The sequence below is a fragment of the Prenolepis imparis genome, unplaced genomic scaffold (assembly GCF_030444845.1).
Source record: "Prenolepis imparis isolate NDT839.2.m4 unplaced genomic scaffold, iyPreImpa1.0 SCAF_1, whole genome shotgun sequence".
NCBI lineage: Eukaryota > Metazoa > Arthropoda > Insecta > Hymenoptera > Formicidae > Prenolepis > Prenolepis imparis.
Window position 1 is genome coordinate 24,345,342 of NW_028141159.1, and position 25,664 is coordinate 24,371,005.

General features: G+C 35.4%; 2 protein-coding genes across 2 annotated transcripts in view; both read right to left on the reverse strand.

Annotated features, from left to right (window-relative positions):
• Positions 1-25,664, reverse strand: part of LOC145932988 (uncharacterized) — a 218,765-nt gene that overhangs the window by 27,408 nt on the left and 165,693 nt on the right. The window lies entirely within an intron of this gene.
• LOC145944450 (uncharacterized) lies at positions 2,365-3,743 on the reverse strand. Its single transcript, XM_083052780.1, has 3 exons — positions 3,593-3,743; positions 2,602-2,974; positions 2,365-2,482 (listed from the first exon to the last, which is right to left on the reverse strand). The coding sequence occupies exons 1-3, from the start codon at positions 3,690-3,692 to the stop codon at positions 2,365-2,367; spliced, it is 591 nt and encodes a 196-aa protein (XP_082908906.1). The 5' UTR covers positions 3,693-3,743.

The following is a 25,664-nucleotide window of genomic DNA, read 5'->3' on the forward strand; positions in this document are numbered from 1 at the left end:
GGAAAAATCAACGATAACTTGACGAGTCAATTTCTATCACGTTATCAAATTCTGCGTAGACAATACAATTAATGGTTTCGGTGAGAGCTTTTTCGAATCGTACTTCTAATCGTAAACTTCCGTGTCTCACGAGATTCCAGTGTCCGGCGCAATTAGCTGACAAATCAGGCGTAAGATCAAAAGCAAAAAGTGTATATCCCTTGGAATAATCATCTCTACTTCTATAGAATAATCATCTCTACTACTACTATAGAATTTCCTTCGTTTAAAAAATGGATACCCGTTCCCGAAAAGAGAGTTTGATAAGCTTCGACGTAAAGAGATTCTTCCGACGAGAAAATTGACTGTAACGGTCTATTAGGAATTTGTGAGCCGTCGACGTACAGCGAGAAGAAATTTATTCCGTAATTTTTGAAGTTAAGGGGATGCTGGAGGTATGTTTTTACCGACTGAATGCGAATATAGAGATTATTTTGGGATATCTTTTTATTGACTATACAGATCAATAAATCCTTTTCCACGATTAAAGTACTTATAAAAACGGACCGCGTTAGCTATAATTCCATATATAAATCATATAAAAATCAAAAATTACAGTTTTGTTATCGGCTTCTTTCATGTCAGCTCGTAACAATACTTATTTAATAAAAATAGTTCTGCAGTTTATCTGTGCATAAAATATAGTATACGCGATAGGGTTAACATGAAGAAATATTAGTAAACAATAAAAAGTGAGATTGCAAGTCTAATAAAAAAGTTATATATTAAAAACATTTTCACGCATATGTGTGTGTATATGCGTATACGTGCATATGTTTGGATATGTGTGGTGCTAACCTATCGTGTGTATATGTGTATACGTGTATATATTTGGATATGTGTGGTGCTAACCTATCGGAGTTCGGCCGTCACTCCAGCATTTACCTTAAACGGATTTAATTTTATATCACCATTAAACACTCTATTATTTACGAAACCGACAATTATACGTTTCGGTAGTTGTCCGAGTATTACGTTATCTAAAGATTCACCCACAAACTGCTGTGAATCGTGAATGATTTAACCTCGACTCTCGTGAGCGGATACTTGGCTGTAACTTCACTCAGCATTCTAGCGTGTGCTAGTAATACTCCGGAGCTAATTTTTGTCCTTCTTATAAGCAAACTGGCATCGAGAATATGAATTTTTGAGGAGCCATTACTTTCCATAAGACAAAACAAATCTTTCAAGCGGACGAGTCTCAGTCGTACTTCCACACCATTAATCAAGAATTTGTCTTGATTGAAAACATCGCAATGAAGATGACCCATAAGATCTAGCGTTCGACCGCCGCGGATGTATTGAGCGCGTCTCACGAGTGCAGGATTGGCTGTTTTCGATTCCAACAATTCGTCCACGTGATCGGGTGTATCCGCGTCCCACAAGCATGAAGTTAGATGGGAAGTTTTTGCGGGTGAAGAATAATTTAACAATGCCTCGATGTACGCGCGGTACGCGTAAGCGTTGTTTGGAGGCGACACGAGCTTTTGATTGAAATATACATCGATCTGATTGAAAATTGAATGAAGTAAATGATTTACGGGGCCTACGTTGCTTTCGCTGCTGGCGCTGCTGCTGCTTGTTCCTGTAGTTCCTCTCGTTGAAACGTCGAACGGGTCTACGCGTATACGAAGACTCAGTATTGTGTGTGTGAGATCTAGATATTCTTCTCCGTGACCGGGGATGACGAATTCTATTGGTGAGTCGTCCGAGAGAGAGGTCACAAGCTTGTAAATTGTAATAAATCCATTGCAAACTTTCGATACTAGTTTGCGTAGGCGGTAAAGAAAAGAGATCGAGTTTGCTTTTTAAACACTCGCTCGAGTGTGTGTGAAGAAAAGACATACTTATTTTCTAGAATTTTTTTGTTGCTGAGTTTAAAATAATAATGTTTAAGAAAATATATCGGATACGGTGCGTTTCTTGCCAATTTTCTGTCGTTTCGCAGACTTGAGTCTTTTCACTGTCGTGTGTTTTTCTTCTTTTTCTTGTTCTTCGAATTTTGTTCTTTTTTTCCCGCGCGTCTTGATTTTCGACGAACTTTTCGTACGTCGTCGTTTACGTCCCGTTGTTGTCGCTGATTTAACGATGTGCGCATCAAGCGCCCCAAATGGAAACTGAGCTACATGCATTTTTGCATCCAATTTATATCCTAAACCTTTCATCAGACTACCTATTTTTTATTTAGCTTTTCTTTTGAGATTGTCGCGTGATTCTTCAAAACAATGTTTTATTGCTACTTTAACGGAGTATTATTTTCAACATCTTCGATTATATTAACACCGGCACGTAAAGCTTCTTTTCCTACCGCCCGTACACCCTTACTTAGATAAGGCAGCACGCGTTTGAATAATCCTCCGAGAAAACTTCCGATACCGTGACCACGTTGATAGGCTGATCCGACAAAAATTCGCGGAATTCCGCCGCCACGACTAGCCTCGTTCTATAATTGCTCGTAATATTCCGAATAGTGATCCATTAATAGGAATTAATTTGCTTTTTTCTCTTTTTATTTTTTCTATCGTAGCTGTTGAGTATTTTTATAATATTTAATCGACTCGCCTAAAGTGTAATGTCACCGTCAACGTTCCAAATTCAAATGGTATACTCTTTCCAAGTTGATCTCTTATATCTATTTCGATCGTACGTAAAACACGTCGCAATGCAATGTAATACATGTGCGAGAAAAGTCTTACTTGACTGGATGCAAACGCGTAATTATTTCGTGCATCGAGTGCGACTACGCGAAGAAGTGGAGCTTGTACATCGCCTATAATATAAGGTTCGCAAATGTCACAATAGACAAAGAGCTTGTCGGGAATGGCACGCAACAAACTAGCTGGTTTAGTGGATATGATCGGATAATTGCGCGAGAGCTTATAAAATTGCAACGAATAAATTTCTTCATCATAAACCCATGAAGGCAACATAAGGTCTAGGATAATTGAACCACTTATGAGTTTATCGAGATTCTCTTTACTGTGTATACCTTTGCTGATTTCATTATAAAATCTTGCCGGCAAAAAAGTTGCTATAGCAGAATCACTTTTCTGTTGATCAAGATCCCTAATACGTTTACCCAGTGAGAAATGGTGGTCGAATCGATGTCGATTCGACGTCGAATCAACGTCAATTTGGTCGAATTGATGTTGAATTGACGTCGATTCGACCAATCATTTCTCGCTGGGTAACTGGTATATCAAATCCGAGTATGCTGTGAATTTTTTCGGAAAAATTTACATAATGAACCATAGAACATTTCTTTTTTTCACAGGAAAGTTTCATGAAAGTTTTACCACCTTTGCTAGCATCGAATTGCCAAATTATAGCGATTCAACAGATTTGGCTGCGAAATTTAAGGCATCTATAATATCTTGCATATTCGAGTAAACTCCCGTCGGTAGTTGTGATTTCTCAGCCTTAATTACTGCTTCCTTCTCACTAATATCAATAAACCTGATTATTCCTTTCTCGTCTGATCGTATATGTAAAAAACAATATGGAAACTGAATCTCAGCAAGCGCTACTTTCCATCGCCTCTGTAACTCTATACGTTGAGGTAATTCAGTGGTAAAACACGTGGTTTTATTTTCCGGAAAGTAACTCATACTACTATTGCTCGGAAGAATCATGTAAAATTGCTCCTCCTTCATTTTGACTCAAAGATCTTAAACTGCAAGAATCCAAAAATTGAATTTTAAAGGATAATCTTGCCAGCTAACTAACAATTGTTTATTGTTTCCGCGTCCTTTGCTTTTTATCACGCGGTCGATGATAAATTCTTCCCCTTGTAAGTCTTTATTGACCGGTGTTAATTCTTGTTCGTAAAAAATTCCGTAATTTCGCTCTCTAAATCACTTAATTCGTATACGCAGGGTTTCCTCCATTCGAGAACACGGTGAATTCGAAATATTGCTTCGCTCCACTTTGCCTCGTATCCTTTCTCAAAGGCTACTTTTGCTCTACCGACGCGCACGAGATCACCAGCGTTATATTTAACTTTTTGCGTTCGCGATACTTTTTCTTCTTGTTGACGTTGTCGATGTCATTGCCGTTCCAACGAAGATTAATATTTTCACGCGCGATACGAGCATTTTCCCGCGTAACGACTGCAGGCTGCATTTTAATAGAAGAATGACGAGTATGATTGTAAGCGTGAACGATATCCTGTAAAATATCAATGTAACGTCGCGTATTTTTATGTGTAAAATAACGCCACATCCGCTCCTTGAGCGTTCTATTAAATCGTTCTACAACAGCTGCTTTAATATCGGGATTGCGGGCTACAGAAAACGTATGCCTTTTTCTTAAAGAATTTTTGTACAGGATTAGCTATAAATTCTTTATCTTTATCCGTTTACAAGTATACAGGTATTCGTTTATTGTTTCTCAAAAGCACACGTTGAAAGGCTTTTGTCACGCAGGTAGCTGTTTTGTCACGTAATGGTTCTCCCAAACAAATTTACTAAGCACGTCAATAATTGTCAGCAGATAGGAACATCCGTCATTATAACTTTTGAGATTACGAAGATCGATTAAATCTGCCTCCCATAAATCGTCGATATTTGTCACGTTATAATATAAACGCGGAAATTTTCGTCGTACTGGACGATGTAGCGTGTACGTATCTTGCGATTTAAGCCATTCAATGACGTCGTTACGCGTAAAATGTGGTTTAGCAGCTCTAGATAAATTCTCCGCGGAATAGCCTGCGTAGTGCGAGGGATCGTAATACAATTTTTCGAGTTCCATTATTCGAGTTTGCTCCAATGAAATAAACCTTTCTTCCTTTTTGTCAGTGAATCCTCGTTGCTTATTAATGTTTTCGCTATCGTCAGTGACGGATAAAAACACCGTGTCTTCTTCAGTTTCGTCTAATTTTCGTCTGTATAACTTTGAATGTGAGAGCGGAATTTTCGGAGTTGAGCTCCCGTACGGCAACGTATTTTTAATACGCTGAGATTTACGTGCCAACATAGTCAATAAATCGCGATTTTCTATGAGATTGAAAAGCGTATTTATGTCGCGAAGTAATCTCGCAAACTGAATTCTCCCGGTTGCTTTCACCGTTTTTCTCTCGCGTACAGCGTCGTTTATAAGTTCAGTAATATTCGACCCCGTTACAACTTCATTGTCTATAGTGACGAGTCTGCGTTTATCCCAGCTAATCTCTTAGATGACGGAATTTTAAGCAAATATTTTAATAGTGAGTGTGCTTTGACGAGATAAGTTTTAGGTACATTGTTGAGTATTTCTTTAATCATTTCCGCTGTTTAAGCACGTTTCTTTTCAAAACTACTTTCGCTAATGTTTCCTTCACTGCTAATTGAAGTTCCCATTTCCGGGAGATCTTCGTTTAATAACGTCATATCGATGTCTTCGTTCTGCTCGCCATCTCCGACATCGACGTTGCCTTGCGTATCATTGCGCGAATCGTTGCGAGATCGTTTCGCTTCCCGAACAAAGTGAAGATAACGTCGAAGTGTTTCCTTATACAATTTCCATCTCTCGCCTTCGTCGGTAGGAGTCGCGAGATTGAGAATACGCCACATCTCCGCGTCGAGACGCGAATAAATGAGTTCCCGGAGTCCGTACAGAGTTATTATTATTTCCATCTGATATCTCCATATTTTTCTCCTTCGATTCGATAGATTCGAATTATTTCCGGCTGATGATGCTGCATTCGTTGCATTTTTTCGAGATTTTCCGTAGAAATCAAAACCATGTTTTTTGCCTTCTCCATTATTTGGTGTGACAAGTGTAATAGTTATTTTTCACATTTGTTATTTCTTTTATAATTAGTATTTTTTTGAAAAAATATATAAAGTTGTATTTTTCTTTTTCACTCTCCTATAATCCATGATAATATAGCACCGAGTATAGGTCCGATAAGATAGGGTAAAAATCCACCCCGTTGTATCAACAACTTTCTTTTAGCCTTCAAATTATCGCGTTTTACTGCGATACGCCGTAGGATTGCTTTATGTTTGGCTAAACCTTTCTTTTCGCTACTAGCAAGTGGAACGTTACCTTTGAGCGTGAAAACGCACTCTTGAATACACTTTATGAGTTTATTGTCGGCGTTACGTAAGAACGTTGCTCTCTGATTTTTATTCAAATAACACAAAGCTTTTAAAAGACAAGCGTTTCTCTCACCAATGGGACGTCTAGCGATCTTTATTGCGCTGTCGGAAAAATTTTTCGACGTCGTCGAAGTCGCTTTGATATTCTTACCACGTGTCACCATTATGACAAAATTGTGAGACTGACGAAATGTGAACACAAATACCACTTTTATATTCCCCCTCCCCTACTACTCGATCTACGAGGAATGTAGGCGTAATGCAATTCGTCATCGGGAAAGATGCACGTGCAAAATCGATATATTCGTCAGGAGTCGATTGTTTTAGATCAAGCAATAAATAGCCGTGAGGTCGCATGGTAGCTTCGTAGTATGCTTCTTCTAGAAATTTCGGATCGTCGGGATATACTTGACGTGAGAGATGTCGAATTTGAACCCGATCACGTGGATTTTTGAAAACTACTATGTAATTTGCGTTGAGAGATATGTCACGTTGTCCGCGACCCTGATGGAAAAGATTTTGCGAAATAAGTACAACACTGAGATTCTTATGATGACTTCCTTTGGTAAACAGATCTACGATAGCATCACACGAAGACGATTCCCTCATAAGATCGTCAATTGTGTATCACCAATTTTGGAGTCAACGGATCGTTGGAATAATCTTCCGGACGTGGTAATCCTTCGTGAAATTCGATTATATTTTTCTTCGTTTTTAGCAAAATATTACATTCGTTCTTACGTGCTTCGCTTTTTTCTACTTCTTTACTTTCACTAGTGTCACATTGCAGCCGATGATACGAATCTTGCCATTCGGCGTAATAAAATAAAATTTTTTCGAATCGAACATCGGACATGTGTCGGATAAATGTCTAAGAAAAAACAGTTATTGACAAGGTTTCTTACTGACTTAACGTTCTCGCCTTTAATATTGACAACATGTGTGAGCGAATCTTTTATTTGAACATGCTTGTCTAAGATTCACATTTATAACTGTATACTTGAAAAGGACCACAACCATATGGTCGAAACGTCGTAACTTTTAATAAAGTGTAAAAAATTTGTGCTAGTTTGGTCGATTATTTTCAATATTGATCCTTTGATTAATTTACTAGCGATATTTAAAGAATTTATTGTCTAAGAAAAGTTTTCACGAAAATTGTTTTCCTGCAACCCGTAGGTCCGCAGACGATCGACATCCACGGATGTTTCAAGCGTACGTCCATTTCACGTAATGATTAATTTAGATGCTACTCACGAGTTGATAAATGAAGAAGTCATCGCATAACATATTTAGTAACAATTATGTGCGCGTGCGTATTGAATGTGAGTAAAAACGTACGAGGGTAAATCAAATAGTAAAGGGACAAATAAAGAAAAACACATTTATTTTAACCTATGTGGAAAATTTACATATCATTTTTTGACATAATCCCCACCAACATCGATACATTTGATCCACTACTTAATAAGCTTCTGTATTTCATCCTGGAAGAAAGATTTGGATTGGATGCGTAGCCAGTTATGCACCACTGCAATGACCTTCTCATCCAAAGAAAATTTTTTTTCTCGTAGTATTTCTTTTCTTTTTTTTTCTTTTTTCTTTTCATCTTTTCATCTTCTCGGTTTATTAAAAGAAGCACTACGAGGAAAAAATTTTCCACATAGATTAAAATAAATGTGTTTTTCTTTATTTGTCCCTTTACTTTTTGACTTACCCTCGTATATATACATGTGTTGCGTATATTTTTTAAAAATAAAGCTTGACTTGGTCATAAGCTTATTCCGCGTTCCGGGGGGAAGCACACCCGCGGCGACCGCATACTCGCGCTTGCGTTTTTCTACACGTGTACGAGCAAAGAGTACCGCGTCGCGTTCAGCTGGTTAACGCGGAGTAATAGTAATTTATAAAGATTTGTCAAGGGTAATAAATATTTGTACAAAGAAATAAGATAAGTTTAAAGCTGTAGTTACAATATTGAATTGTAAAAAGTAAAAGTAATTTTTGTATAAAAAAATTTATTTGATAAATGTTTACTTTTTTATGACTTTTAAAATTTTTCTTTGAAAATAAAAGAAACTCCTGGAGCAAAAAAATTTATAAAAATTTGTCAAGGGTAATAAATATTTGTACAAAGAAATCAGACAACGTTAAAGCTGACGTTAGGATAATATTGATTTGTAAAAAGTAAAAGTAATTGTTGTATATGAGAATTTTCTTGATAAATGTTTGCTTTTTTTTGTGACTTTTAAAATTTTCCTTCGAAAATAAAAGAAATCCCTGAAGCAAAAAAAAAAGAAAAAATATATATATAATATTGGTCAGTTATTTACGTTGTCTCGGTTTTAGGAAATATTTTTAATAGAAAAACTAACAAAGTTTTTCAAATAACAATTCTTTTAAAAAGAAATAAATCAATAACAATAACAATAAACGCAAAAAAGAAACCAATATACAAAAAATTAAACAATATACAAAAAATTAACTTGGAATGTTGACGCAGAGATGATGTAAGATGGAAAGCATGAAATTCTGTTTCTAATTTTCAATTTCAAAATAATATTGAACAGTAATAAATTTTAAAGGATAAAAGTAGATAATATTGAACAATTTATCCTGTGATAAATCTTCAACTAGAAAATATTTTCAATAGTGCAACAAATAAAAAGTTTCTAAAAGAAATGAGATACGCAGGAATGAAAAAATATTGAGGAATATTGGCCTTTTTCCTCTAAAATATATGTTATACAGATGGACAAATAATATGTTAACGAAAATTTCTCCCTATTTCGTGGAGTAGGGAAAAGAGTATAAATTCTACGAAGCGAAAGAGAAAATGTTTTTCTAAGTTCGTTGTCGCGTTGAGCAACTTGTTTTTGACACGTTGTGACTCGTTTCAATTTTGGCAAAAATTAAAGTTAATTTTTGCTTTAAGTGTAAAAATGTCGGGGATTAAAGCTACAGTGACAAAGTGTGTAAATTTAACAGCAAATTTGGTACCGGGGTTTAACAGCGAGCAATATTTAACCGAATTGTCGGATGAGTCGGCGGAGACAAATTACGCGATTTTTCAACGTTTCGCGTGTGCTAGTACAAATACCGTACTAGCAATTTTATATAGATTGGGACATTTTAACGGAGATGAAAGATTATTACGTTTCGCGGGTGAAGTGATGGGAATGCGCGAAGCATTTGATCGAGGAAGAAGATGTAGGAGGACATATTAGCTTCTTGCTATTGAATTATCGAAGATGTTTAGCAGGTAATTGAAATGTGCTTTTTAAAAAATACAATAAAACTACTCTTAGAACTTGTTAATTTTTCTAAATTTTCAAATCAATAATTTGTAGATAACAATATCCCCGCGAATGTTGCGCGTATAGTCTCTGCAATGGGCCGAAGACGTCGGGCAGAAGAAGTGCTCGAGGCACCACCTGCACGTAAGTTTGTATAAATAAAATATTAATTTTTAAGAAATTTCACAATTTCTTTACCAAGATAACATGATAAATTTTAGGGAGAGTACGATTAAACGAAAATGCACGTGAGTCGATTCCAGTTATTTCGCTATCATCAGGTAAGCTTCAATTTTAAGAAAATAACGCAAAAAGTAAAAATGTAAAAATTTTACGAAATATGTATATTTATATTATTTTTAGATAGCGATATTGATGATGACGATGATAACGCGAGTATAGTCACCGTGAGCACAGCCGATCCTGAAATATTTTTACCCAGTAAGTTAATATTTTAAAATAAATTTAAACGTTTCATATGAGGAAGTAAAATGTAAAAATTTAGAAAAATATTAATATCATCTTTATGATTTTATTAGCTTTCCCAATGATTGGTGGGCTTATAAATAGAATGCAGGAAAAAGAAGAGCAGGAAGAAGTGCAGGAAGAAGTGCAAGAAGAAGAAGTGCAAGAAGAAGAAGTGCAGAAAGAAGAAGAAGAGCAAGAAGAAGAAGAGCAGGAGGAAAAAGAAGAAGAAGAGCAGGAAGAAGAAGAACAACACGTTACGATGGATAATGTGGAGAACAGCGATGACGACTACCGGGTGTATGTAGTGAATGAAGGTAACAATGTTATCTTATTTCTCGTCATTTTATGCGCGAATTTAATATTTTAAAACTTTTAATTTAAAATTTTTAAACGAATGTAAATTGTTTTTATTAGAAATCTGTTACACGCCTTACTTTTCTCCGGAAGGCTAGAAACGAGATAAAAATTGAAAGATGGGGAATACTCACGAGTAATACTTGATGTAGCAGATATCTTACAAGTGTCGCAGCTTCCTGATAACGAGGAAAGAGATGAGAGAGAAGAGAACGTAGAGGAAGCCGAAGTGGAAAATTGCCTTAACACCACGTCGGAGACTGAAGAAGCTGAAGAAGAAATGGAGAATCGACACGTCAACGCAACAATAGCTCAAGAAGGCGAAGAAGATCAGCTGGAGAATCAACAACAACATCAGGTCGGTGATTTTCGATACATAAATTTGTTGTCGGAGAATACACGACGATTAAAAAATTTTGGCGTAATCGGAAGAGAAGCGAGTTTTGCGATATGACAGTTATCTGAAGACGAAGATATATATCGCGCGCTAGAAATCGCGTTCCGCGAAATTTACGCGTATGCTATACGAACGTGCGAATCTGACCATTACGTAGGAATATCATTCGATTCACCGAATTTGACGCATGGTCCCGCGGGTTTATCGTTTCGTCCAGTGCGTGACTTGACGAGCGAGGATATTTGGCGACTCGTACGTTCGGTAGCGCAGAGTGCCGGGGGACTCGATATCGTGCAACAATTTAATATACGCGTTTTTAATGTAACGGTCGCGGACGTGTAAAATTAACTCTCGAAGATGTCATGAAGCGCTCAATATTAACAATAAAAAAATAAAATTTTTCTTCGCGAAAAACGTGCTTAAAATATTTTGAACTTTATATACATATAATAAAGTAATATTGTTTTATGTAAAAAACCAATTTAAATAAATGTGAACTTTTTCTCATTAAAATTATTTAGTATTTTCTTCCCATCATTTCCCTTTTCCCTTTTTACTGCGAAACACAAACTTTGGTTTCCTCTAAAAATTAAAATTACATCATAATCAGTGCGATAATGTCTTTTTTTTATTCGTCTCAGTCGTCCTAATGTTCGACTTTTCTCTCATTGTCACTAACATTAATATTGTTACCTGGCACGCGAGCGGGGCTCGTCTCCCTCAACTTTAACCTGTGATGGGACCGTGGTCGAGACCCCCGCTGGATTAATGACCTATGACGAGACGGCACCCCCGCTGGTTTAGTGACGTCACTGGCGCCAGAGGGTGAGTGGTGGGGGTTTGTTTTGACGCCCCATAGTGTGTCTTACTTACTACTGTGTTTGGTATAAAAATAATCTGTAAATAATCTTTGTATATTAAAATCATAAAAGCCTGCAACTTTTCTTATATAATATATATATTATATAAAGACTTTACTTAATGATATGTAAATCGCGACCCTAAAATTTCGAAAAATTTCATTATTGTTATTGTTGTTTAAAATCTATTATAATGTTAAAGAATGCGTTTAAAAATATAAGAAAACATTAATAAAATAATGCTCAGGTCGATAATAAAACATTTAAAAAAGACACGATAAAACTTAACGTTATGGTATCTAAATCGCGACCCTAAAATATTGTAAAATTAATTATTGCCGGTAATGATGAAAACTTATTAAAAAATGAAAAAGCGGATTTAATAATATCAAAATACTATCGAATATCGAAATAATATCGAAAATAATGAAATAGTCCCACGAGAAGTAATAAAAATATTGAAAAAACACGAATATAATATAAGATACATATATTGGACTTGACCCTAAGATTAAAAAAATCACAAATTATCGCCGTTAATGATTAGAACATTAAATGAGAAAACGCATTTAAAAATATAGAAAAACAAAAAAATGGCTCTCCGTTTTATTATAAAAAATATTAAAAAACATGTGACTTAACGTATATATATTCAAATATCTGTTTTGAATTAAGATCACCACCGCGTTCGCTAACTCCTGGCTTCTCCAATGAGTGTAACCACATAATATTCCTAAATTCTAAGAGCACATCGGCAGTCCTAAAAGAAAATAAATACAAGACTTAATAAGAGTTCTAAAAAGGAATAGATGATTTAAATAAATTGGAATACACACACACTAAAGAAAAAATATAAAGACATACATATAAATACTTACTCTTTATTACAAGAAAATTTTAAAGTATGTCGTTGATTGATCTTAATTACAAAACATCTATTTTGCCATTATTTCTCTGAAATCCAGAACAAATTATAAATTGTGTAATTATTATTATCTATTATATACATTCATATGTATATGTGTGTACATATATGTGTACGTATATATACATAATTTAATTGTATAATTATTTAATCACCTCATAACATTGAGTTTCTCCTTGATTAAATAGTAATACTGTTAGAGGTGATATCATGCTTGTTTCACGAACTAATATGCTGCGTCTCATTTCACAATATGCACCATTAAAATATGTCAAATAAAAAGTCGGCCAAACTTTTCGTTTATAATTAACAATTTCTCCCGAAATAACAGCTATAGCATGACCCTTATAAAAATAAAATTGCAAGTAAGATTAACCCCACTCACAATGTGTCACGAAATGTCACCAAACTGTCACCGAATTACAAATTCGGCGATTACGTCCACACCTTTCTCTCAAGACCGCCAATCACATACGCAGAAAAAAATCAATAATAATAGATGCGATACATATTACATATCGACTCCAAACGCGCACTTCTCAGGGCTACAATTCCTTTTTTATTATGGATTACGTTCACACCTTTCTCTCACGACCGCCAATCACATACGCGGAAAAGAGTCAATAATAGATGCAATACATATCGACTCCAAACGCGCACTTTTCAGGTCTACAGCTCCTTTTTTATTATGGACTAGCGCGCAGCGCGCGCTAACGTGCGCGCTTTCTTCGATCATTACTTGAATAATCAGGTCTACAGCTCCTTTTTTATTATGAACTAGCATGCAGCGCGCGCTAACGTGCGCGCTTTCTTCGATCATTACTTGAATAATATAAAAAATCAAACAAAATCAAATGGTCAGTAAACGAATAGTGATAATCTATTCTAATTGATTTGGGTTCAACCTAATCAATTTAACTTCATCTTTGTGCTTGTTTGAGTGCATTTTCATCAAAAATTTAACTCCAGCTTGATTATTTTGTTATAAAATTTATATGATAGGCATATCGATCTATCTTGTCGTATATGAAAATAGAAACATTTCTTTTTGACGATGGATCAATTTTAACATTTATTGCGATTTGATGTTAATTAATCATGCCCAAAAATATTTTTTAATTAATCCCATCTTGTTTAATTAAAATTTACCCTTAATTAGCTGAAGATTATGACAATTGTTTCAAGATAAATATGATATAACTTGAATAACGAAATAATAAAACTGGATTTGAATTTTTAATGAAAATGCACTCAAACATGCACAAAAATGAAGTTAAATTGATCAGATTTATTCCAAATTAATTATAATAATTATATAATATAATAATAATAATAATAATAATAATAATAATAATATTATTAATCAGCTAATTAAAAGTGAATATTAATTAAACGAAATGAGATTGATTTAAAATTGTTTTCTAGCTTGGTTAGATTTTATCAAATAGCATTTCATCTTGAAATTGATCCATCGTTACAAAGAAATGTTTATATTTCTATATAGAATGATAGATAGATAAGCTTATCGTAAAACTTAAATAACGAAATAATCAAGCTGAAACTTAATTTTTGATGAATAAGATGGACTCAGATATGTCCAAAGATTAAGTTATTTTGATTAGATTTATCCCAAATTATTTACCATACTTATTTGACTAATTAAGTGAGGATATTAATTAATTAATCGGGATGTGATTGATATAAAATAATTTTTGGGCGTGATTTGGTTATGTCAAATCGCATTAGGCATTATAATTAATCCATCGTCAAAAAAAGTGTTTTTATTTTTATATAAATCGATAGATCGGTGAGCATATCATATAATTTAAATAGAAAAACTTCTCGCTTAATTAATATTTACCCTTAATTAGCTGATTAATTATGCTAATTGATTTGGGATGAATTTGATCAATTTAATTTCATCTTTTTTACATATTTGTGCATTTTTATAAAAATTGAGTACATTTTTATAAAAATATTGAGTTCATTTTTATAAAAATTGAAATAGTAATGTTTTATAATAGCAATATGTTTAAATCATATGTTATAATACTTTAAACTTGATTAATATTTTTCACAGTTATCAGCTGATTTCTGTCAAAAAATATTAATAAAACGAAAATTTGATAATTAAATTTTGAAATAATAATATGTTATAAAAAATTATAATACCTTATCTGCAATTAATATTTTAGATAATATGTTACAATACTTTAAACTCGATTAATATTTTATATATACATATATATATATATATAATTTATAATATAAAATATATATACAGAGTGTTCCAAAATTACCGAACACTCTATTGGAGACGATTTTTGCATGTTCCCAATTTTTACCAACATGTATCTTTATAACTAAGTCTTAAATTAAAATTCTATAAAAGTAAACTCTACCTGAAATTAACTGAAAAATGTGATTTTGTTAGTATTTTATTTTTATAAGGTTTAGTTTGCGAAAAATTTTTTATTTTTAATTGCTTATAATTAAAAAGTTATTAGTGCTTCGACATTTTCGCTAAAGAAAAATCGCCTCCAAATAACCTTAGAAATATTCCAGAGTGTTCGGTAATTTTGGAACACACTGTATATATATTCTATATGTTTATACATATATGATTTTAAATAATATTATTACCTAATATAATTATTCATTTTTTTCTTCTTTCTATCTCTCTCAATCTCTTTCATTTTTCGTCTTCTCTAATTTTAAAACTTCCTTCTTTTTTCCTTCTTTTTTTCTTCTTCTTTAGCTTTAAATAAAACATTTAAATAATTATTAACTTTAATAATATTTAAACATTTAAAAAATATATATATACATATTTTATAGACTTAAATATAATATTATTATTAAATTATAAATTTATAACAATATTATTATTACCAAATACTATAATATCTATTCTTTCTTTTTTCTTCTCTCTCTCTCTCTCTCTCTCTCTCTCCTTCTCGCTCTCCTCTCTCTTCCTTCTCTTATTTTCTTTTTCCTATATTTCACCTTTTCTGATTTCAAATCTTTCATTTTTTTCTTCATTTTTCCTTTTATTTTTTTTTCTTTCTTTCTCTTTGGATTGCCTATTCTTCATCCCTTCTTTAGCCTTAAATAAAACATTTAAAAAAATATAAATTTTAATGAAATATTCAAACATTTAACTACGCCCAAAAATAAAATCAAATCAATCCCATGCTTAATTAATATCTATATCACAAAATTTAAATAGAGAAACTTATTGCTTATTAATATTCACCCTTAATTTTTTGGTTAATTGTAATAATTGATTTGGGATCAATCTAGTCAATTTAACTTCATCATTGTGCATGTTTGAGATAATTTTTAACAAAAATTTAACTCTTGCTTGATTATTTCGTTATTCAAATTATATGATTCGTCTATCGATCTATCGTCCTATATAGAAATAAAAAATTTTTTAAACGATGGATTAATTTTAAGACTTAATGCGATTTGATAGTATCCGACCATGCCCAAAAATAATTTAAAATCAATCCCATTTCGCTTAAATATTATTCTTTATTAATTAGCTGTAATCTTTGATAATTGTTTTAAGATGAATCTGATATAACTTGAATAACAAAATAATCAAACTGGAGTTAAATTTTTGGTAAAAATGCACTCAAACATGCACAAAGATGAAGTTAAATAGATCATATTTGTTTCTCCTAAATCAAATATAATAATTAATCAGCTAATTAAGGGTAATATTAAGTAAGAGAGATAGAATTAATTTGAAATTTTTTTTGAGTTTGGTTGAGTTTTCTCAAATTGCTTTAAATCTTAAAATTGATCCATCGTAAAAAAAGTTTTTATTTATATAAAAATCCATAGATTTATAGGCATATCACATAATTTAAATAAAGTAATAATTAAGCTGGAACGTAATTTTTGATGAAGATGCACTCATTGTCAGACATGTCCAAAAATGAAGTTATTTAAATTAGATTTATCCTATATATCATTCATCATACTTAATTGAAAAATTAAGTGAAGATATTAATCAAGCAGGATTATTAATTATGGGGGGATTTATTTTAAATAATTTTTGGGTCATGTCAAATCGCATTATGTTTTAAAATTAATCCATCATAAAAAAATGATATTTTTATATAAATTGATAACTCGAAAGGCATACCTATTAAATAATTTAAATAGAGAAACTTTTCGCTTAATTATTATTCATCCTTAATTAGCTAAAAATTATGATAATTATTTTGGAATGAATCTGTTAGTTTACTTCATCTCTGTGCTTGTTTGAGAGCATGTTCATCAAAAATTTAACTCCATTCAATTTATATGATACGCCTATCAATAATAATAATAATATTGATATGATAATATAATAATATGATATAAAATTTAAAATAATAATGTGTTTTAAATAAAATATAATATAATACTTTAAACTCGATTAATATTTTTGATAGTTATCAGCTAATTTTTATCAAAAAATATTAATCGCAGATAAGGTATTATAACATATTATTTACAACATATTTCTATTTCAATTTTGATAATATATAATTATTTTAAAATTTAGTTTTCAAATTTTTACTTTATTAATATTTTTTGACAAATATCAGCTGATTAAAGTGTTAATTTGCTAATTAATTTTAAAATAATATGGTATAAAAATTAAAATAATAATGTTTTAAATAATATGCTATGTTATAATTCTTTAAACTCGATTAATGTTTTTGACAGAAATCAGCTGATTTTAATATGATATTAGATAATATTATTACTTAATATTAAATATTATTTGCTTCTTCTTTCTTCTTCCCCCCTCTCTTTTTTTTCTTTTTTCTTTTTTTTATTCTTTATACCTTTTCTGATTTCAAATCTTTTTTCATTTTTCTTTCATTTTTCCTTTTATTTCTTTTCTTCTTTCTATTTCTTTCTATTGCCTATTCTTCATCTCTTCTTTAGCCTTAAATAATACATTTAAACAAATATTAATTTTAATGAAATATTCACAAACATTTAAATTAACATTTCATTAACGTAAACTTGAGCATATACATATAATAAGCAGTAAAACACAGTATTACGACACATATACATTTCGTCATTACAAATATTCTAGATATACGTACTAATTTCTATATATATTTTATTGTAATCTATATTGCATTATATATTAAATTAGCTTTTTTCTTTTTTTTAAGTTTTTGTATATATATATATATAACTATATAATATTATCACATATATTTTAGATTGCAATAACGAACATAAATGCATCGGAAACTGTCTTTTTTTTTGTTCATATATTTACATTATTTTGCTGTTACTATTATATACACGTTTACACACACACACAAAATTGCATTTTAAATTATTTCATAATCTCTATATTTCTGAAATATTGTGATTAATGAGTTTAAATATATTGATAAATTGTTAAATATATTGATAGATTGATAAATCATTAATTGTCAACTGTGACAAATTCTATAAAATTTATAGAAATATATAGCTTTGTATTCGGATTTAGTAATAATTTAATAACTGCTAATAATTCTAGTATTTCAGAATTTTTACCTGTCTTGTTTGTCTAATATTTACTCATGATATAAATGGAATTGAGTGTTATCTGCATACATCGTTGATTTGTAAACTGGATACATTAGCATCTAGCTTTTGACTGTTAGGTATTCGTATATCATTGCTGAATGCATTTAGACCAAATAAAGGAGTACTCCTATTATATTTAATATCCATTCGACTTTTTCTTATATTCTTTTCATTCTTCGCTAAAGCAATGTTCCACGAAGCTAATTCATTATTTGTCACCAAAAATAAAATTGGAATGTCTATGAAAGCCAGAACCTAAAATAACTGTGTAATAGAATCTTTATGGAAAGATAGTTAAACAATCTCTCTTTGCTTTTGTATGTCGAAAATCTAGAGAAAAAAATAAGAGGATTAAATATTATATAATAAATTCAATATAAAATTATATAAATTAAATATAAATAAATATTACTAATATTATATTGTAGACTTGTCTCGACGGGAGCGGGTGACAACTCTCATGCGGTTATATGATTATTGTCAGGATAGAGGAATCAGGTGCCAACGTGTTTTTAAATTAAAGTATATCACAAGTGATATATCTATATATATATGTTTATTGCGAGTTCTTCGATGTAGAGAGTGAGCCTTTCGATGTGTTGCCTATCTATTGATCCGAGAATGTGTGTGTGTCGTTTCTCAGAAAGTCGCGATTTTTATATCCGGACTTCTCGATTGCGCCCTACTCCTAAGTGGTAAACCAATCAAATCATTCTTTGACAATCCACGGCAGAGATAGGTGTCACTTTTACCTTCGAAGGTTCTCTCGATTTCACGGTCGTAAGAATAAATAACAATCAAAAACAAAGACCAAAATAATACAAAGTAAAGTCACCTAATAAAACATCGGCTAACGTCTCGCTCTCTTTGAATATACAATATTTCAAATGATATAATATAATACACAAATATAATACATAAATAATAAAATATAAAAAATGCCTACAGCTCGGCCATTCTGACAATTGACCGACCCGGTCAACAAACTCTTATCACGTAATTTAACGCTAGTCACAGAAATTACAGTCATAGTCATAATTAATAATTATACGCGCATATAGGGCCGCATTCAAATATTTTGCATCGCTTTTTCCAAGTTTCTTTTATATCCCTCGGATCTCGATGTCTCTATCCTGGCAAACGGATAGCGTCTTTTCCAGTGTACTGCCCTCGAGGACAAGTACACTGTGGCCGCGGCTAAGAGCGTCGACGTGGCTCATTCTCTTTTCCCGGACGGTGAACTATTTCGTAATCATAATTTTGTAAAAATAACGCCCAGCGCGAGATCCGAGGATTAATATCTTTCTTATTTAGAGTCAGCCGAAAACTATCACAATCAGTAATTATTTTAAACTTTCGTCCTGTCAGATATATATAAAATCTTTTAAGAGCGTACACGGCCGCGAGACACTCCAACTCAAAACTATGATACTTTGATCTGGCGGATGTGGTCCGCTGACTCCAAAAAGAAATTGGTCGCCATAAATTATCGCTCTGTTTTTGCAACAGGATGCCGCCGAATCCGCTCGCACTCGCATCACAATGCAGCTCGGTTTCTGTCCGCGGCGAATAAATCGCAAGCACCGACCCGCTGGACAGGTGACGCTTGAGCGTCTCGAACGCCGCAATTTCGACAGACTCAAATTTGAATTCCGCATTCTTTTTTATTAAATCGTACAAGGGCTTCGCCAGTGATGAAAAATTCGGAATAAATCGGCGGAAAGAACTTGCCAGCCCAACAAATCGGTGTACCTCTTTTACATTCCGCGGCATCGGATACTCAATCGCCGAGGTAATGTTCTCGTCGCTCGGCCGAATACCGCACCGGTTTACGCAATATCCCAAGTACTTAATTTCGATCCGAGCAAAATGACACTTATCGAGTTTGAATTCTAAATGATTTCTACCGGCTATCTCGAACACCCTTGACAAGGTTTCAATATGTTCGTCTAAATCTTTTGTCGCGGTCAATAAGTCATCGAGACAAACCACTATTCTATTCTCGCGGATCAACGAATCAAAAACTGTGTGCGCGAATCTCTGAAAGACGCGAGGCGCGTTAGCCAGACCGAATGGCATACGCAGATATTCGAATTGCCCGAGCGGCGTTACAAACGAAGTATACTTTACGGACGATTCGTGCATCTTCCCGTGATGGAACCCGTCCCTTAAATCGAGAATCGAAAAGTACTCTTTTCCCCGCAAGCGATCGATATTGTCGTCAATCAATTCCGTCGGAAAATTATCGCGTACGGTAATTTTGTTTAACTCGCGGTAGTCTATACATAGTCGGCAAGAGCCGTCTTTTTTTCTGACAAGGACAATCGGGCTCGCGTACGAAGAGACACTCGGGCGGATAATCGATCTCTCCAACAAGTCATCTAAAATTTTACGCAGTATCTCTTTGTCCGCGAACGACAATCTTCGAGGTCGCGAACTTATTGGTTGCTCGTGTTTGAGCGCGATGATCATTTCGTAATTAGGCGTATCTTTCTCCGTTTGTCTTTTCTCTAGATAATGCGACTTGTAACTCTCACGAATTCGCGCCGATGCCCCCTCACCGATCGCCGGATTGATCTGTAATTCATCGCTCGACCGAACAATGTCGTCGCTGCAATTGATATGCATCAATGAATTAATTGCATGCATCTCCTCGACACCCGCTATTCTAATCGATTCACCGAACGTCACGTGTATCTGTGGATTATTTAAAAAGTTTCTCCCGAGGAGAACGTCAAATGCCATCATGCCATCGGGCACCACATAAAATTTCATTTTGATACGCACGCCGCCGACGTCCAACCACCCGTCAAACGCGCCGTCGACCCTCAACCGTGAACTATTGATTCCGCAAAACGGACGTTCATTATTCTCGCTCTTAAATTCGCACGGAATCACGTCGCCACGCACCAAACTGATCGGCGACCCGGAGTCGATCATCGCGTCGACCATGTGCGCGCATCTATCCCCTGTACTCTCGGGAGTAATTTTCACGCGTATCATATACGGCTCCGGCCGTATATACATCCACCGGGTGTACGACGTTCGCAGTAGCGGCTCGCGCAGCGCTCCCAGATGCCTCCGAAGGCCGACCACGTTTAGGGCATTCTCGCGCCATGTGTTCCGTCGATTCGCAAACATAACACGCTCTCTTATTATTCGTCGCCGCTCGTTTACAGTGGGCCGCGACATGCCCCGCCTCGCCGCACCGATAACATTCTTTCGTCCTGCCGATTGCCGATGTCTCCGCCTTCCTGCCGCTCGTAGCTCTCGACACATCCTTCCTCTTAGCCTCGCCTTTCCCTCCTTCGAGCTGGATCTTTTCGAACGCCCTCAGTAAATCGGCTCCCGCCTTGCAATTTAGCATGCGGGCTTGGTTTTGTAACTGTTGATCCGTCACGCCCTCGATTATGTAGTTCAGGATTTCGTCTGCGGCGATCGGTACTTGATTTGCCAGGATCATTTTATCATGATAGTAATCATAAAATGATTCACCTGACTTCGAACTCCGAGACTCGAATTCCCTTCTCATTGTAAGCTTGCCCGGACGTAAGTCAAACATCTGTTCCATTTACTTGAGCAATTCTTCAGTGCTCAACACCAGGTATTCTGCCCTTGAGTAGAACCATGCCAGCGCGCGTCCTTTCAATCGCGAGCTGACTAATATTCGGGTGGCGTTTTCATCCAAGTTATATATGTATGGATCAATAATCGTAGCTGCTGTTTCCATCTCCAGAAGGTGTTGTTTGTTCCGTCGAACTCCGGGAGTAACTCTTTGATATTCCGAACGCCACCCGATGTAAATGCTGTGCTGCCCTCCGACGCCGCGCTTCTCGTCGCGGGGGAACCTCTCGCAATCTCTAGCTCCCGCCGCAGCAAATCTTGCTCTCGCTGCCAGCACTCTTTCTCACGCCGGAATAACTCTAACTCCCGTCTCATTGCGTCAACGCGTTCCTCCAAGCCCATCGCCGTGAAGCTCCTGTCCCCTGGTGCACGAGCCTCCACGCTCGCCGCCGGCGCTCCGTCATCCTCCGTTGACCGACGCGAACACCCAGGACTCGGCTCGACTTCCCGCTGAGCACTCTCTCGCGACGCCTCCAATTCTCTCCACACGTTCGGATCGTGATCATTCAACCGTTTAATTAACTCGGCTTTTGCTCCACTCGTTATTAACCCTCGTTGACGAAGAGCGTCTTTCAATTCGATTACCGTCATCTCGTTTCCCCATTCCATTTTGAATGTCTCTCCGGAACCGAACAATCGAACGAAACCGCTGCACGCCGACGCGTTCACAAAAATTAACGCTCGCGTAAAGTTTCTCGAAACACGCCCCCGATATCCAGCGGTAATTCAACATATATATTTACGCGCTCCGCACTCCCGACACCGCGCTCCGGAAAAGATAATGGCTTACCTTGCCAAATTTTTCTCTCAACGCCAGGGCGGACTCCGTATCCCACTTCTGAGAAACTGTAGACTTGTCTCGACGGGAGCGGGTGACAACTCTCGTGCGGTTATATGATTATTGTCAGGATAGAGGAATCGGGTGCCAACATGTTTTTAAATTAAAGTATATCACAAGTGATATATCTATATATATATGTTTATTGCGAGTTCTTCGATGTAGAGAGTGAGCCTTTCGATGTGTTGCCTATCTATTGATCCGAGAATGTGTGTGTGTCGTTTCTCAGAAAGTCGCGATTTTTATATCCGGACTTCTCGATTGCGCCCTACTCCTAAGTGGTAAACCAATCAAATCATTCTTTTACAATCCACGGCAGAGATAGGTATCGTGTCGCTTTTACCTTCGAAGGTTCTCTCGATTTCACGGTCGTAAGAATAAATAACAATCAAAAACAAAGACCAAAATAATACAAAGTAAAGTCACCTAATAAAACATCGGCTAACGTCTCGCTCTCTTTGAATATACAATATTTCAAATGATATAATATAATACACAAATATAACACATAAATAATAAAATATAAAAAATGCCTACAATATAAATTCATATGAACATGTAATGCACAAGCTAAATGAAATAGATTTATAATAATTTGTCCTTTTGATTCCAACAACGATATACTGCTCATTTTTTTTTGCTTATTTTTCCTTTCCATCAGGGAAAAGTTTTAACATTTCTTTTTTAATTTAAATTATATTGTTTTTTCTCCTTATGAAACTATTATTTCTTTTTAGTTGATCTTTGACTATAATACATATATTTATCTCTTCGTCATAATGCTTAATTATTGCATCAAATAAATATTCCCTAGTTTAATCAAAGAAACGATGATATAAAATTTAATTTATTAAATTAAAGTCAAGTATAAATATATACATAATATATATATACCTATAAGAAAGGAGAGAGAGATGGAGAGAGGGGGGGGGGGAAATTCGGCATGAAAGCACAAGGCGTGATTTACGTAAAGTAAAAAAAACAAAGTTTATTGTATGTTTAACGTGAGTACAGCTGTGTGTGTGTGTGTGTGTGTGTATGGTCGAGAATTTGTGTTAATGTGTGCGGATTTGTATCCATATAATGTGTGCGTACATGTATGCGTGTATGTGTGTTTGGTCGCTTATACAATTGTCCGTTAGAAATGAGTTTCGGTGTCGTGTAAATTTCGACTTGTGGAATGCGCAATATTTGTCTCGTGTCGCGTGTTGATCAAATTTAAAAGGCCGGGTCTTTAAATCCCGATTATATTGACGTGCGAGGATGTCGACGGCGCGTGAGGTGGAACGCGGCGGGGTCGAGGGCTTGGTGCTGGTATGCGGGTTATAGGCCGCTCTCTCACGTAACGCTCGGGAGAGCGTTACATATATCGCAGATCGGATTTCCGTATGCTGTCTGTGGCGCGCGGCGGGGTCGAGCGCGCGATGCCGGTATGTGGGTTTTTATAGGCCGCTCTCTCGCGTAACGCTCAGGAGAGCAGTAGTGATATAAGGCCGGTTCTAACTCAGGGGCAATGAGGAGGATGGGGGGGGGTGATGGGCGAGGGGAACCCATCGCGCGGGGGAATGACGTCACGCGGGGAGGGAGAATGACGTCACGCGGGGAGGGGGAATGACGTCACGCGGGGAGGGGGAATGACGTCACGCGGGAAGCGTCCGCGATGTACCGCGAGGGGTCCGCGGGGAGGGGGAGCGTCCGCGATTTTGGTGCCGGGTCCGCGAGGGGTCCGCGGGGAGGGGGAGCGTCCGCGATTTTGGTGCCGGGTCCGCGAGAGGTCCGCGGGGAGGGGGAAGCGTCCGCGATTTTGGTACCGGTTCCGCGAGGGGTCCGCGGGGAGGGGGAGCGTCCGCGATTTTAGGGTCCGCGAGGGATCCGCGGGGAGAGAGGAATCCGCGAAAGACCGCATGAAGTTTTTTTTGGATGAGGGGTCCGCGGGGAGAGAGGAACGCGAAGGAGAGCGCGAGGCACACGTGAGAGAGATAACGCAAGCGAGGCGTATATGCAAGAGCGAGAGAGATAGTGCGAGATGGCTAGGTAGCGAGATGACGCGAAGGAGAGCGCGAGGCGCACGCGAGAGAGATGACGCAAGAGCGAGAGAGATAGCGCGAGATGATGAGAGGTAGCGAGATGACGCGAAGGAGAGCGCGAGAGCTGATGCAGCGAAGGAGAACGCAAAGAGAGAGGCGTTCGTAAGAGAGAATTTTTTAAATATTTCTTTTTTTTATAATATTTTTTTTAAATTAATATTTTTAATAGGAGGAAGGGGAGAGAGGACTTATTCTAAAATAAATACATTTATTTAATATTTAAAATGTTTATTTATAAAATAGGTGTGTGTGTGCAATGATACAATTTTGTGTGTGTGTGAATTTAAAATATAAAATATATAAAATATAAAATATAAATTAATATAAAATGTAAAAAAGTATATAAAATTTAAAATATGAAATATAATAATACAATAATAATATAAAAATATAAAATGTATAGGGGTATGTGGGGCGGTGTTGAGCGATGGTGATGGTGATGATGAGGTGATGATGTTTGAAGCAGCAAGCGGAGGCGACGGCTGGGCGGGACTCCTGTATAACACAAAAAATATTAATAATCTTTAAAATTTTTTATTTATTATAAATTTAAAGAGATACTTACTACATTTATTCCTTCTCAAAGAAGTCGCCATGCTCACAAGGAAATTGCGATATCTTTTTTTTAATTTTTTTTAAAATTTTTTTTTTATATCACAGGGGAAATCTCCAAGGAGATATCCTGGTTCCGCGGAGACGGAACTTAGGGTTATGTGGGTTTTAGGAAATTATTAGATATTTGAATTTGTAGAGTAGCTGTATGACGTTTTCTCAAACCTATTTCTCGTCCATGTATCATCTGGACGATTGAATTCACCGGAGCGCAGGAACACTGGTATCTATGCTTAAGTAACATTTGCATAGAAATTTTCTTTCTCTTTCAAGTCGCGCGATTCGAGCTGTCCGTGATTGCAAATTTTTAATTAAAAAGTTTTTCGAGTTTATTGTCAGGTCTACAAATGTCAAAAGTTCTTGTGAGCATTGTCCTTCTAACAAGTCGATACATTCATCACAATCTAACTCCCAGAACAGATAACTCACTTTACCACTTTCAGTCGGACGCACTGCTAAATTTTTTCTTTCCATCACAGCAGC

What these genes read in the sequence shown, in the direction of transcription:
- LOC145944450 (XM_083052780.1), bottom strand. Translation starts at nt 3,692, where the DNA reads ATGAAGGAGGAGCAATTTTACATGATTCTTCCGAGCAATAGTAGTATG. An exon ending in TACCACTGAATTACCTCAAC is followed by an intron (nt 2,975 to 3,592) that starts GTATAGAGTTAC and finishes CAATTATCCTAG; the next exon opens with ACCTTATGTTGCCTTCATGG. An exon ending in ACGGTGACATTACACTTTAG is followed by an intron (nt 2,483 to 2,601) that starts GCGAGTCGATTA and finishes GAGCAATTATAG; the next exon opens with AACGAGGCTAGTCGTGGCGG.